Source organism: Meleagris gallopavo, chromosome 10, assembly GCF_905368555.1.
Source record: "Meleagris gallopavo chromosome 10, MGAL_WU_HG_1.1, whole genome shotgun sequence".
Taxonomy (NCBI): domain Eukaryota; kingdom Metazoa; phylum Chordata; class Aves; order Galliformes; family Phasianidae; genus Meleagris; species Meleagris gallopavo.
Window position 1 is genome coordinate 27,844,662 of NC_139413.1, and position 13,714 is coordinate 27,858,375.

A 13,714-nucleotide genomic window follows, 5' to 3' on the forward strand; every position below is an offset into this window, starting at 1 on the left:
AAGATGTGTCATTCTGGGGGGAGATTAGGTAGCAGTATAAGGGAAAGACAGGGCAATAAGGTGGCTGCGGTTTTGGCTTACTAGAGCAAGGGGAAAAAAACCACGACATTTTTCTTAAAAAATTAGAGAATATATTCAAAGGAAATATTTGAGAGTCTTCCACTGGCAGTGATGAGGTCTAACTTCACCTGATAGGTAGCAGCAGAAAGTTTTCCAGCCAGGAGCAGAGATGTGGGACCCTGGGGGGAGGAGAACTTGGTGAGGTGTGATGGAGGTGGCAGTGATGTGTGATGGGGGTGGCAGGGCACTGGAGCCTCTGCATCCAACGGTGATGTCTTTGGGGCATCCTGGCCCAACCAGAGTCTTTCTGTGCATCCCTCCCACCCCGCCCTCTGTATTTTCCAGGAGTTCTGTCGTGTTATTTTTCCCTCTGGTTGTAGATGATGGTTTCGTGTGTGGCAGAGCAGCTGCTATCTCTGTTACCACAATGACTGGGAGATGCCTTGGGGGCTATGGAAGTCTGACTGGTGAGGAATGGTGCTGAAGGCAAAGTGGGCTGTGGGGCAAATTATGGGTTGCTTTAATTTGTGCAGGTACTCCTGTTGGGGCTGTAATGACACAAACTCATGTGAGCTGGGAAAATGGCCCCATGTTGGTTTTGTTTGTTTGTTTGTTTTTTAGGGTACTGGTGTGCTCGGGCAGCGTAAGTGGAAATTCCTGCCCACATTTGTCCTGCCTCACTGTCAGGGTTGGGTTCAGCTCAGCGGAATCAGAAGCTGCCCCCCACCAGGACAGGCTGCCCAGGGCCCCAACCAGAATCAAAGAAGAGATTGGTAGGGACCTCAAGAGATCATTGAGTCTAACCCTTTGCTAAAGCAGTTCCCTACAGCAGATTGCACAGGTGGGTGTCCAGAAAGGTCTTGAATATCTCCACAGTAGGAGACTCCACCACCTCTCTAGGCAACCTGTTCCAGTGCAGTCACCCTTACTGTAAAGAAGATCTTCCACATGTTAGTATAGAAAATCCTATGTTCAGGTTTTAAGCCATTGTCCTATCACTATGCATCACCGAGAAGAGCCTGGCCTCATCCATTTGCCTCCCATCTCCCTTTAGAAACTTATAAACATTTATCAGATCCCTTCTCAGCCTTCTCCTCCCCAGGCTGAACAGACCCAGGTTACTCAGCCTTTTCTCATGTGGGAGATGCTCCAGACATCTTACATTTAAGTTCTGTGAGGTACGAACACTGTGTGCAACTTCAGTGTGTTCCTGTAGCTGCTGAGCTCTCAGCACCTGATGCAGTACTTCTCACAGCCCTGCCACGTGTGCTGGATGCCTTGTACTAGCAGGGTCATGGTGCCTAGGTCCACAATCTGATGGGCCCATGCACTGCAGCTCACTCTTCCCAAAAGCTGCAGGGTTCAGGAATGGAGGAGAGGTGAAGGGAGAAGGGAGAGTTGTGCTGGAACCGGGCAGGACACAGAACGTTGCAAGTCCAAAACCAGAATCCCAAGAAGAGCATCTGTGTGGTTCTCCCTTTGTCATTTTAACCTGTTAATTTCTGAAAGTGCTCAGAAGAATCCAGAGGTGGAGATTCAATCGATTTTGGCTTTTGCTGTGGCTTTCAATCATGCTTGCTTAGCAGCTTGCTGCATGCTGGAAGAGGAGGAGGGAGCTCTAGGAAACACAGGGAGATGAAACGTGTTACAAAAGGAGCCAAGCCTTTCTGCGTCCCTCTGGGATGTTTACAAACTCCCTGATCTACGAAATGGCTTTGGGACACTCAGAGGATAGCCCAACTCATGCTGTGAATTACCTCGGGCAGCGTAACTGCGAAAGAAAATGGTTTACATCAATTGCAAGTGTACCAGTCGAGGTTTCTTCCGCTGCTTTACGCCTGCGGACCTGACCTCTTGCACATTGGTGATTGCTTTTCACTGAGTCAGGAGAGAGACATCTCCATGTCACTGGCATGGGGACAAAGGCCAGGGCTGACAATGTTGTCTTGTCTTCTTTTCTCCCCGCGTTTTCCAACAAGGAGGCTCAGCTTAATGGCGCCTTTGTTTGGTTGTGTGTTTGGGACACTTGAACGGTTTGGTGTTGGCAGTAGCTTTTTTTTTTATCATTTTTTTCTTTTTTCTTTCTTTCTTCTTTCTCTCTCTCTTTTTTTTTTTTTTGGCAGAGGGAGAATGTCAATTGGCTTTGAGGAGCAATTTCACAGTTGTGCTGAAATTTCCACGTTCCAGCCTCAAATGCATTTGGTCGCTTTAGTATAACTTTCATAAATAAGGAAAACCATATAACAAATGGGGAAACAAATCCTGAGAAGGGGATATTCTTTTCCCTCCCAATATTACTTCTCTTTTAATTGAGAAAACAAAGCGTCCTCTCTTCATCTTATGTATTGATTTATTAACGCTATGAGCAGTATTTGTTAGTTAATTTCTCAAGCAACAGCAGAAATAACTTACTTCTAAAAATCTCTGTGAAGTTTACATTTAGGCAATTTCCAACAAACCTTAAAACAGCAAGCTTTGTTGTTCTATTACCTCCAGAACTGTATCAAGAAGGACTCAGAAGGGGCTCCTGGACTCCCTCCCTGCTCCAGGCAGCCCAGGGCTCCGAGAGCTTTACCACTATGGCTCATGGCTCTGTCCTGGCCCACGCACAGCAAACTGAGCACAGGGAGGGATGTAGTGCTTGTGGGAGGAGGAATGCAGCTTTTCTTTGCAACCCTGAGAGGGAGGCACCAGTGGATGTTTTGCCCAACGTCAGCAGAAATGCACTGCAATGTTCCCATGCCAGCGATCCCTTGTAACAAAGCCTAAACCCGGAACTGTACAAAGCATCTCCTTTAAGAGCCTCATGGTTCATAGACTGACAGCATGATTGGGTTGGAAAGGCCCTTGGAGCCCACCCAGTCCCATCCCTGCTGTGAGGACAGCTCCCATCATCCCCTCCCTGGCCATCGGCACCTCTGGGCTGAAGATCCACGTGGGTGCAGTACCAGAGGACTGCAGGAAAGCTGCAGTAAGTAAAGAAACAAACAACGAGAACAGCCACCATAAACAACTCTTCCCTCACTCGAATCAATTATTAAGATGCCTCAGTCCCACAGCCCATCCTCTCCCAGCTTTGGCAGCTGTGCTCACACACTCGTGGTGGGGGTGTTGCTGTTGGTTTTCCAGACAAACATTTGAGTTTTGAGATACCTGTGCTCACTGTGGGAGGGAATCTAATGCAAGCAGGAATCTGGGGCAGCTGCAAGGAGGGGGTGGAAGAGGCTGATAGCCAAATATTAGCAGAAGCGTCAGTCTGTGAGGCCTCTGAGACTCTGAAGAGCTTTCCAGTGGGTTGTGCAGGCAGCAGTGCCCTCTTTCCTGGTGCTGTTGGGTGCCTGTGCCCTGCTGCTCTCTCCCAGCCCTTTCTAGCCCTCTGGCAACCCACGCAGTTCCTTTGGTAAATGTGGTGCAGCCCTGGCTCTCTGTGATTGGGGTGTGTGTGAGAGCAGGGATGCTTTGGAGTCTGTTCTTCAGTGCTTACGTGCTGGGAGGAGTGGGGGAAGTGGCTCAGGGCTCTGGGGCTGTGCTTTTCAAAGATGCAGCTGGCAAGTGAAGCACTCAGTTCTGAATGCTATTGATTGTCACTAGATGCAGAGGAGCCACCTGCCTGGATGTCATCCTCAGGTAGAGGCTTGATACTTCCCCCTTGAAATGGGAGCGTGAACTCTTCCAGTAATGTCTATGCATTGACTGCAGTCCCCATGCTGAGTGTGGGATGGGGCAGAGTCATGCTGCAGTGGAGCTCCTAAACCTGATAGAGCCAGGGATGGTGTCCCCTAATGCTGGTGTCAAACACGCCCTGCCCTAGGCAGGTTTTGCTGAGGGATGAACGTGAGCAAAACAGCATCGTGTTTTGCTGGGTGCTACTTAAAACAAAACAAAACAAAACAAAAAAACACCATAACAATTTAAGCATTGTTGCTGAAGCCACAACAACAGCATCTCAGACTCTCTCAGATGGGAGCCTTTACAAGGGCCCTTTCTGCCCAGCTCAGGGTGCCTGTGCTGCGTCTCTGGCTCCCCACTGTGCCCCACTCCATCTGGGGAGAGCGACGGGCAGCCCCAACCCTGGGGGAGGGCTCAGTGCTTCCAGAACACTGGGAGGGGGCTGTGTATGAGGCAACTACAAGCTTAATCTCAGCATAGGGTCAGGCTCTTGTGGCAATGTAGAAGCAGAACACAGAAAAGCATCTGATATTCCCAAAGCTGCCCCATTGCTTTGGCTTAAAGGAGAGATGAAATAATGGAATTATGGAATGGTATGGAGTACTTTGGTCGCTGGTTCGGATTGTGCCAAGGGAGGGTCAGGTTGGATGCTGGGAGAGATATCTTCTCTCAAAGTGTGGTCAGCACCGGCACAGGCTGCCCAGGGCTGGGGACTCACTGTCCTGGAGCTGTGGGGATGTGGCACTGAGGGACATGGGCAGTGGGCATGGGGGGCTGGGCTGGGGCAGGTTTGTGGATCCTGGAGGGCTTTTCCAACCTGAGTGGTTCTGTGGTTCTAAAGGAAGCACAGACAGTAGCTCCCTGAGCAAAAGGAGTGTGACCTTGGAGATCGTGTTGCATAGCATGGACAGGCTGAGGTGAACTTGCTTTCTTTCCTGTGGTTTCATGTCTGCATTTTGTCTGCCCTTGGCATGAAAAAAGGGTTTGTTTACTCTTGCTAAGTAACCTACGACATATAGCACTTAGCTGCCTGATCCTCCATTTGCAGACGTCTTGCTTTCACCTCCCGCTCCCAAGCCAAGTATTGCTTCATCAGCACCGACTGACAGAGTCTTAAATGCCTCTTAAATGTCGGCTTGATTCCCAGCGGGGCTGGAAGTCACAGCCTGTGGCTCTTAGCAGTGTGGGTTGCTGGGGGGTCTAGTGCTTGGAAACCCACCAAACATTTCTGATATGCAGGAGAAGCTTCCATAACAGGCAAGTGAGCAAAGCAGTGCCATCCGTCAGCTGTCTGTCTGCACGCAGGTTAGTTCTGTAGCGTGGCTAATAGGCTCCTGTTGCTGGTTTTGTTGTGTTGAAGGCGAGCACATTGCAGAGGGTCTCTTGGTGGGATTCAGTCTCTCCTGATGCAGCAGCTGCTGTGGTGTTTTGGCTGTTTGTGCTTGGGGTTCTCCTGCGCTGCACATCCTTTTCCTGATGCTCTGAAATTAGCTGGAGAACGAGGAGAGATCTGAAGTGCTTTAATAAAATATCAGTGCTCTCCAACTCCCATCCATACTGCATGAGGCTGGTGCTGTGCAGCGGCTCCTTCACCTGCAGTCTGTCCAGATGTGTGGAATTCCACCCAGTGGCTGCTGATGAGACTGTGGCAGAACACTCCTGTGCAACGCACTTGAGCTCTGCAGGGAGGTGCAGCAGGATGGTGCTTTGGTGGTGGCTGCTGGAGGTTTATCCTGGACTCCAAACAGTTCCTTCCTGGGGGAGGCATTAGCTCAGAGCAAGAAGCTTCAGCTGTAACAAAGCCAAACTCCAGCTTATCAGCCAAATGGGAGAAGCCAGATGGACAAGGAGGGAACGGTTTAAAATTAAAAAGGGGAGAAGGGGGGATTCAGGCCAGATATTAGGAGAAAATTCTTCCCCACGAGGGTGGTAAGGCCCTGGCACTGCTGCCTGGAGCAGTGTGGGTGCTCCATCCCTGGAGGTGCCCGAGGCCATGGATGGAGCTTTGGGACTGTGGATGGTGTCCCTACCTGTGGCTGGGGTTGGGACCGAGAGGACCCTTCCAGCCCAACTCATTCTGTGGTTCTGCAGTTCGGTGGAAGTTGTCTTTCTTCCACAATGCTCCATTGGCCCAAAGCACATCATGCAGAGATGATGCCTGCCATCAGCCAACGAGAGCCAACCTGCGCACCGCAGCTCAGGTGTGCTGTGCTTCAGTGAAAGCCCAATGTGAACCATTCCTTCATTGGGAAATGAAAAGGCTGCAGTTAGCAAGTGATCCCTGTGAAACCTGTGCCATGAATACAGTTTAGAGGCATTTCTCTGGAGCCTGCCAGGGAATGTCCTGTAACTGGGTTAATAGAGAGTTCTTGCTGCATAAGGAGCAAGATGCATCTCATGCATCAAAAGTAATTCTCCATAACAAGACTTCTAGACAGCAACTAGCACACTGCTGGAGTTAACTGAGCTGCTGTGTGCTAACAAGCTAAAAGGTAGAAAAAGCTGCCACTAAGTTATGTCTTGCCCAAATGGTGCTTATCTCCAGGTCTGTCTGGGTACAAGGGATGGCCAGCTCTTCCCTTTGGGCCCAACAAGTATCCTTGTGGCCTGGCTTGGGGTTGAGGGCAGACAAGGATGACTGCTACCTCATTTGCAGCACTGAAATCCAGGGCTCTGCCTGCCCAGGTGCCCCTGTCCCACAGCTCCTGCCTGTGAAACTCCTGGTGTCCTTCAGAAGGGTCTACAGGAGCTCTGAAGGTCCCCATTCTCAAGAGGGACTTAGCACAGAAATGTTCTATTCAGCAAAATCTGCAGGAGCAGGCTGCTTTTTTTTTTCTTTTTAATCAGATTTTTTGGCTGTTCTTGTGGGTTTCTGCATATGCTGTCAGATCTGTGTGCTAATGCATTAACGCTTTCTGCTCTGCTGCTGGGACCCGTCATTCCTTTGCACATCTTTGTGCTTTGCAGGAAATGCTGCCTATTGGGAGGGACCTTGGATCTATTTGTTTTGCTCCTCTGCGTAACAAAGACCGTGTCATAGCTGCTAACAGAAAGACAGCACTGAGGATGCTGCTCTGACCCAGTGACTGAAAGATGCCCAAGCAAATCACTGCATGGGGTGCTGTGCCGAATGCTGCTGTGCTGCAGTTCTCATTTCCTGAAGATTCTACGTTTTCCATATTCTCAAAGGCTTTCTTTTACTCTCTTAGAGAGTTTCCAAGAATACAGTGTGTCCATCACCCACTGGTCCTCAGATCTCTTTGCCCCTGCTTTCCTCATTCCAAGTTCCCATCTTTCTCCCTTCCTTTCTTTTAAAAGTGGACCTGCAGAACTGAGAGCACCTTCTGAACATCACTTCTTCCCTCCTCCCTCGGGTCTCCTAACACACTAATGTGAAAGCAGAGTGTTTGAAGAGAGATCAAACACCGATTCCCCACTTGGAAGCTGATGAACTAATTGTTTTTTTCTTTTTATTCTTTAATCGCACTCAAAATAGATACTTAGAATTGGTTTGGAAAAGAAATGTTCCTGTGTCATGAGAGGGCATCCTGTGCTCCGAATCGGGCATGATGCTCTCAATCTTTTTATGAATGCAATAAAGAGGAGAAGATATTGCCTTCAACATTCCCGGTTTGCACGTGCATCATGTGGATCACAACCACATCGCCGTGCATTAAGCATCCTTTGTACACAGCAGAATAAGTAGCATCACTTGACCCATGGAGTCTCCTGTTTATCAATATATTCCATATTTATTAATATCTCCCTCCATATTTGAAAGAGTGAATGGCATTTAAGTGGGTTTGGTACTTTACACAGTAAATTGATGGGGACTTTCTTAGAGATAGTATTTTTCATGTTCCTTAATAGTCTTAATGCCCCTAGAATATTTCTTCTTGTAGTGTGGTACTTCAATAGCAGGCATTCTACAGAACCAAAGGAGTTAGAGCTGTAAGGTCTCTCAGCAAAACGTATGATAAGCAGAGTCAGTGCCACCAACCTGCCCTAACCTTGACAAATCTCCCACTTTTCTGAGTGCTGGAGTAATTAATAATGGATAGAATGTTCTTGTTACATTTTGTCCCATGGCTCTGAAGCAGGACAAATGTTTTCAGACTTCCCGGGTGCTCTGTGAAAGGCAGCTCTTAGTGGATGCAGTCTTGCTTATTAAAACTACTTGAGACTGTGGCACACATTTCTATAGGATGCTTGTTGCAGTAGTTAACTTTCTGACTGATCTGTTATAGTAATGAGGTAACAAATGTATAATTAAAGTAATGTAGTCAAAACTTGGTTAGATCAGACAGTTGAGTCTTAGTAATTTAGGTAGCCAAGAGCTTTGTTTATAGATAATAAGCAGTTAAAAATATAATTTTACTGGTTTGTTTCCAACAACTTAGTTCTACAATGAAGCAAAACCATGTCTACTCAAGTCTACCTTCAACTTATTATACTTTACTTTTCTAAGAATGATATATGCTGTTAACACAGCAGTGATATAATAGGAGTAGCTGCAATGAATCGGGTCTTGGTTAAGAGAATGGAATAGTAATTCTGGTATAATTGCAAAATGCAACTTTGTGAGGAGGAGTGCCACGTCACAGTCCATCAAAATCATGATTTAAATGGCTCTTGATCTATGTTAGTCTCCTACTGACTTTGCAACTTCATGATGTTTCAAGCTGTGAGGAAAAAGCTTGGAAAGAAAAGGAGATGAGCCCTGCTCTGCTTTCTCCCCATCAATTTGCTGATTCCTGTGTTAATGCTGCAATAGGAATATCCAAAAATGTTCTATTTGTCAGCAAGAGGGTTTAATTCCTGCACTTTCTTCTTTTCTGTCTGCCATCTTCCACTCAAACAAATCAGACTGATCTCTTAAGTGACTTGAGATTGCTCTGATGGTTTCTGCTCTGTGCACAGTCATGGGTGTCCTCTATGCATGTGGTGATAAGACAACCTTCAGTCATCCAGCCCCAGTGCAACTGGACGCTGTGAGTTACACAAAAGAGCTGTGGCATATACAAATGTCTCTTTCTTGTCCCCGTGGAAGTGGTTGTTGGTTTGGCCTTGGCTGTGTGCTGAAGAGTTTGGGTTGTGTTGAGAAGTGAGGGAGCTCGACTGGTGCTTGTCCATCCTGTACCAGAAACCAATTAACCTACGCACAGTGCTGAGTTGCTGATGGATTCTGTGCCTAGCAACAAGAACGTGCCTTCTGTAATTATACTCAATAACCTTGGTGGTGCCTTCCAGCTTGGGATATTCTGTGATTTGAATCTCTAGACAGTCATGACTTTAATAAGCAAAACTTCTTTTGCCCTGCTCAATATGTGACAGGGCTCATGAATACATTCGGTCTGAGTAGAGCAATGGTTTTGTTGGCTCTGTGAGTTTGTTTCAAACAAGTGATGTTGGATTTGGTTCTGTTGTATTTGAAGGTGCCTCATCACCGGACATGGAGTCCAGCTATGGGGGAGGCTTGCTGGATATGGTGAAAGGAGGAGCAGGGAGACTCTTCAGCAATCTGAAGGATAACCTAAAGGATACTCTGAAAGATACGTCTTCGAAGGTCATGCAATCTGTTGCCAGGTATGGTACAGTTGAGGCAGGCAAATGCAGGTAATATCATTAGCTGCAGGGTGCTGGTCTGAGCTGCCATCTTAGCTGGCACAACAGCTGACCTAACGAAGGTGGAGGGGAAAATCACAAATCACTTCTGTAATTCTGTCTCGCAATTGGGTATTTGGCCTCGAGGAAGCAGGAGACCAAAGTAAGTATCTAAGCTTCGTAATGAATGAGGATCAACATCCAGAAACCTGGAAAAGGCCTTCCCAATGGCAGTGGGGCATTTGGTCTCTTCCTTCATTAACACCTATGGGGGTCCTTCTGCTCAGCCTCTGCTTGAGTCGTTTATCATTGAAAGTACAGGACTCTTTACGCTGATGTAACTGTTCCATTTGCTAAAGCCACTTCTTGAACTGAAGAAAGGGCTGAGGTGACTTTGCTTTGGTCAGTTCTGCTGGCAATGGTTCCTGTGCTTTGCGCTCCATCGTCCTCTGAGGAATGTGGGGCTACAGTAAATTAAAGACATGTAATGGATGCAACTCCTCAGAGACCTTGATAGACAAAGTGTTAAATTGCTAGAGATTTCTTCTAAGAACTGGCACTGAAAATTAATGACAAAAGGGAAAAGGGACTTTACTGGGGGTCCACTTAAAAGGAAGGCTGGGTCACCGTCTACAGTAAGCTATCTATAGCTTCTGCTTAAAACACAAAGATGAAGTACAAATCATCAGTTCTAAGATCATTCTCTCCTGTAAAAGCACTGTCTTCTGTAAATATGGGTGTTACATCTGTCTCCTTCTTTGTCTCCTTTCAGTTACACCAAGGGAGAGCTAGATATTTCATACATTACCTCGAGAATCATAGGTAAGTGCTGCTTACCAGATATATAAAGCTTGTAATGTCTCAGGGCTCAGAGGTTCATAAGCATGAAATGGTACACGCTCAGTTTAGCTTGTTCTTAACATTTCTAGTGATGTCTTTTCCGGCTGAAGGCGTTGAGCTGGGATTCAGGAACCACATTGAAGATGTCCGGACATTTCTGGATTCCAGACACCCTGACCATTACACAGTCTTCAATTTGTCACCCAAGTACTATCGCAGTGCCAAGTTTCACAACAGGGTGAGTATCTTCCAAGGGATTAACAGGAGTGGGGGGAAACTGAAAGGTGGCAAAAGATCCTGCTCCTGTCTCTCCTGTGTGTGGCAGAATGTAATAAGATGGAAAAGGAATTATAGGTTTTTTAAAGCTGCTGTGGTCATTTTTGGGTTTTAGCTGATACCCAGGGCTGCAGGGACTAAGGAGATGGAAAGTTCAGGACTTAATGAGATGTGTTAGGAGTCTATGAGAGTGGCATTGCACTGAGATGAGTCTGCTCTTGGCTTCTACACTGGTAGATCCCCATCCCTGCAGACATCGAAGATCAGGAGATGGGGCTCAAGCACCTGATGGAGTTGTGGATGTCCCTGTTCATTGCAAGGCCAGATGGTCTTTAAAGGAACCTTCCCACACAAAACGATTCTATGATTGCTGTCAGAAGCTGCAGCAAAGAAATATCCTGTAGTTTCTCATGCACTTACTCCTTCTGAAGCTCACCTTATTTAATACACAGACTCAAGTGTATGATGTGGGGTGTCTGAGCCCCAGTGGGTCGCTACTGAGACTCCTAACAAATAGCCAAGTGCTGGCAGTGCCTGGAGCAGATTATATATATAGGTTACCATGTGAGATCATCTGAGGGGGGATGAGGTGCTTTATAGGAATTTGAAGATGGCCTTGCAAGGTTTCTAACAAAAATGCTTTGAAGTAAGTGATCCATAAAAGAAGGTACTTTGTTTTCATGTTGAAGAGTCCTCCACTTGTGTTTAGTCAAGCAGGAGGACTTAGCATGTAAAGCATGGGGCTGGGAACTGCATCTAAGATGCATTTTTGGCTTTTTCTAGAGCATATTACATTTAAAAGATACACCTCCACTCTGTCCTTCTCCACTCACTTTCCTTCTCTAAATCCAGGATGTCATAAGGGAACAGTTCAGGGCTCTGGTTCATCAATGGCTTTTATAGGATATCTCTACAAAATAATGCTGCTGAAATGCAAGATTAGATCTCATCTTTCAGAAAGCTTCCTGTTTATTCCCTCTCCCACAAGGGGGTGATGATTTTCTTTTTTCTATCTTTCATTAACTCCAGCTGAAAAGGCAGCATCAGCTGCTGGACTGAACCCTCTGTTGGGGTGAGCCCCATGCCTCGTGTTAGCTTGAGGTGTAGCTGAGTCCATCCTCAGCAATTGCTCTGATCACAGATATTCACTGACTTGAAGCAGATTTCTCAGCAATCAGTAAGCAGTCTGAAGCATATGGCTTCAAATATGAGGTCGTGAAGTAAATGAACAAGAGAGGCTAATTAAAAAGGGCTGTAAATCTTCAGTCTTGCTTGGGTTTGGTGCGTCAGTGTCAGTGAGGAGACAAATCTACTTTTGACAGCCCAGCATTAAAGAAACACCCGTTGGTATATTAGTCGACCTGGCCATTACTCCTCCATCCACTGTACTTCATCTCCCACCCTTCCTATGAGACTTGCCAGCTACTTCATATGTCACTCCTGAAGTCTGACTAAGAGCTTTGTATTGCTTTCACACACACAGAGGAAATGATGGATCTTTCAATAAGACATTCTACTTTCAGGTGATGAGCTAGGAAATACAGACTCCAAGTATCTCTCAGGAAGATGAAATGTGTACAACAAAATGCGTGAGATGAGATGAAACACAAAACAATTGTAAATATGAATTTGAACCTCATCTCTATTGGGAAACAAGATACTAACAGGCCACCAAGAAAGTGAAATCACGTGGAGAGTATCTTCTGTTTTGGATGAGCTCAAGTTTTGAGAGAGACAGTTGTTCTTTGAAATGAATGGCTTCTTAATTCCTATCTTCTTTAGAACTCCTGTGCTCTAAGACCAAAGCCATGGCACAGGAGGGAGATGACAGTAAATGCCCTGTGGGGCCATTGTCTGCCTCGAGGTGGGGCACAAAGTCCTGAGTGCCCAGCCCAGTGCAGAGGAGAGGGAATGCAAGCAATCAGAGCTCTAATCTGGTTGTGCTCTGCTCCCCTTGCTGCCCAGCAGGAGAGCTCACATCTGCTGGAGAGAACGTGAGCAGTTTGAGAACATATAACTCAAATCTAGCATTAAACAAAGCCACGCTTCGGAGTCCCTGCAGAGTCACGTTCCTGGCTGTTCCAGCCCCACTGCTGGAATAAAACAAGCACTAGCTGCATATTTCCAGAGCTCCAGTTGAGCTCCTGTTACTTTCTGCATGGTTGCCTTTCACAAGAATTGCTGAGGTTATATTTGAAATAAACGAAATGCTGCATAACGTGCTTTTAATTTCCTAATTGCCAACCAGCAGACAGATGTGTAATTATAGACAAAGTAAATAAATAATTGTGGACTGTTGGGAAATGTGTATTATTTACTTGATAAGTGATAATGGCTTTTCCAGATGCCTGACAGTGTTGTCATGAGGCCTATTCAGAGAACTGGCAGTGAAAGATCACTGGTCATATTAATTCCAGCAGCCACTCGCAATGTCTGTCTGGTGTTTTGGTGCTCTGACTGCAAGCGGATCTCATGCTGCCAGAAGTGTTGCAGAAGTTCTTGGGATCGGGAGGAGAATTTGGCCTGATAACACAAAATAGTTGTTGGGCACCTATATCTCCATTATGGTATTGGTATTTTGGGTCTGTTGAAGAGTGGAAGAAATGTTTGTGATCACCTCGTAGTTCTTGCAGACAATTTGCTTCCTGTCCCCTGGTTCTCTTCAAGCAGAATCCAAACGTCAGCTGAGAGAGAAAAGCAATCCTTTGTCTTAAATGCTTTTTTCTCCTTTAAATTTCTTCTAGCCAGAAATGATGTTCAATAAAGACATTTCAATTAAAACCAGATGAAGCAGGGATGTCTGCAGTAGGCTATTTGATGTTCTGTTTGAGACTGCAGAGACTGTTCTTGAAATGTGTCATGACTCAGAGCTGATATATTGATGAATGGTAACCAGACATGCTTCAGAGTTTGTGGGTTTTCAGCTCCAAGAAGTCATTCATTTTTCTGCTCATATCATTAACTGTGCTTACACAGAGACCATATTTATTTATTTATTTATGTATTTATTTAAGACAGAAGTTTCCTTTTGATCAATCTAATTTCTGTCAAACAGGGCTTGAAAGTTCTATTGCACTGACAGCAACAGATGCTCAGTATCCTTCACAAATCGGGGCTGTAGTTTCTGGGAATGACTTTTTTGAAGGCTTTTTACCCGGCTCAGTGTGCAGCTGTGAGTCTAGAGTGCCATGGAAGGCCACTCAAGATAATCTGGCTTGGAATGTAATTGTTAACAAAGTATTGCCAATGGCAATCCATCAGTACC

The 13,714-nt window shown here is 46.1% G+C and overlaps 1 protein-coding gene across 4 annotated transcripts in view; it reads left to right on the plus strand.

Annotated features, from left to right (window-relative positions):
* The window catches only part of DNAJC6 (DnaJ heat shock protein family (Hsp40) member C6), a 39,294-nt gene that overhangs the window by 9,670 nt on the left and 15,910 nt on the right, over nt 1-13,714 (plus strand). For all 4 annotated transcript variants that reach the window (XM_085232352.1, XM_085232353.1, XM_085232351.1 and 1 more), the window contains 3 exons: nt 9,165-9,315; nt 10,106-10,155; nt 10,263-10,411. In XM_085232352.1, the coding sequence (XP_085088478.1) occupies nt 9,165-9,315; nt 10,106-10,155; nt 10,263-10,411 (350 nt within the window). The remainder of the gene's footprint in view (nt 1-9,164; nt 9,316-10,105; nt 10,156-10,262; nt 10,412-13,714) is intronic.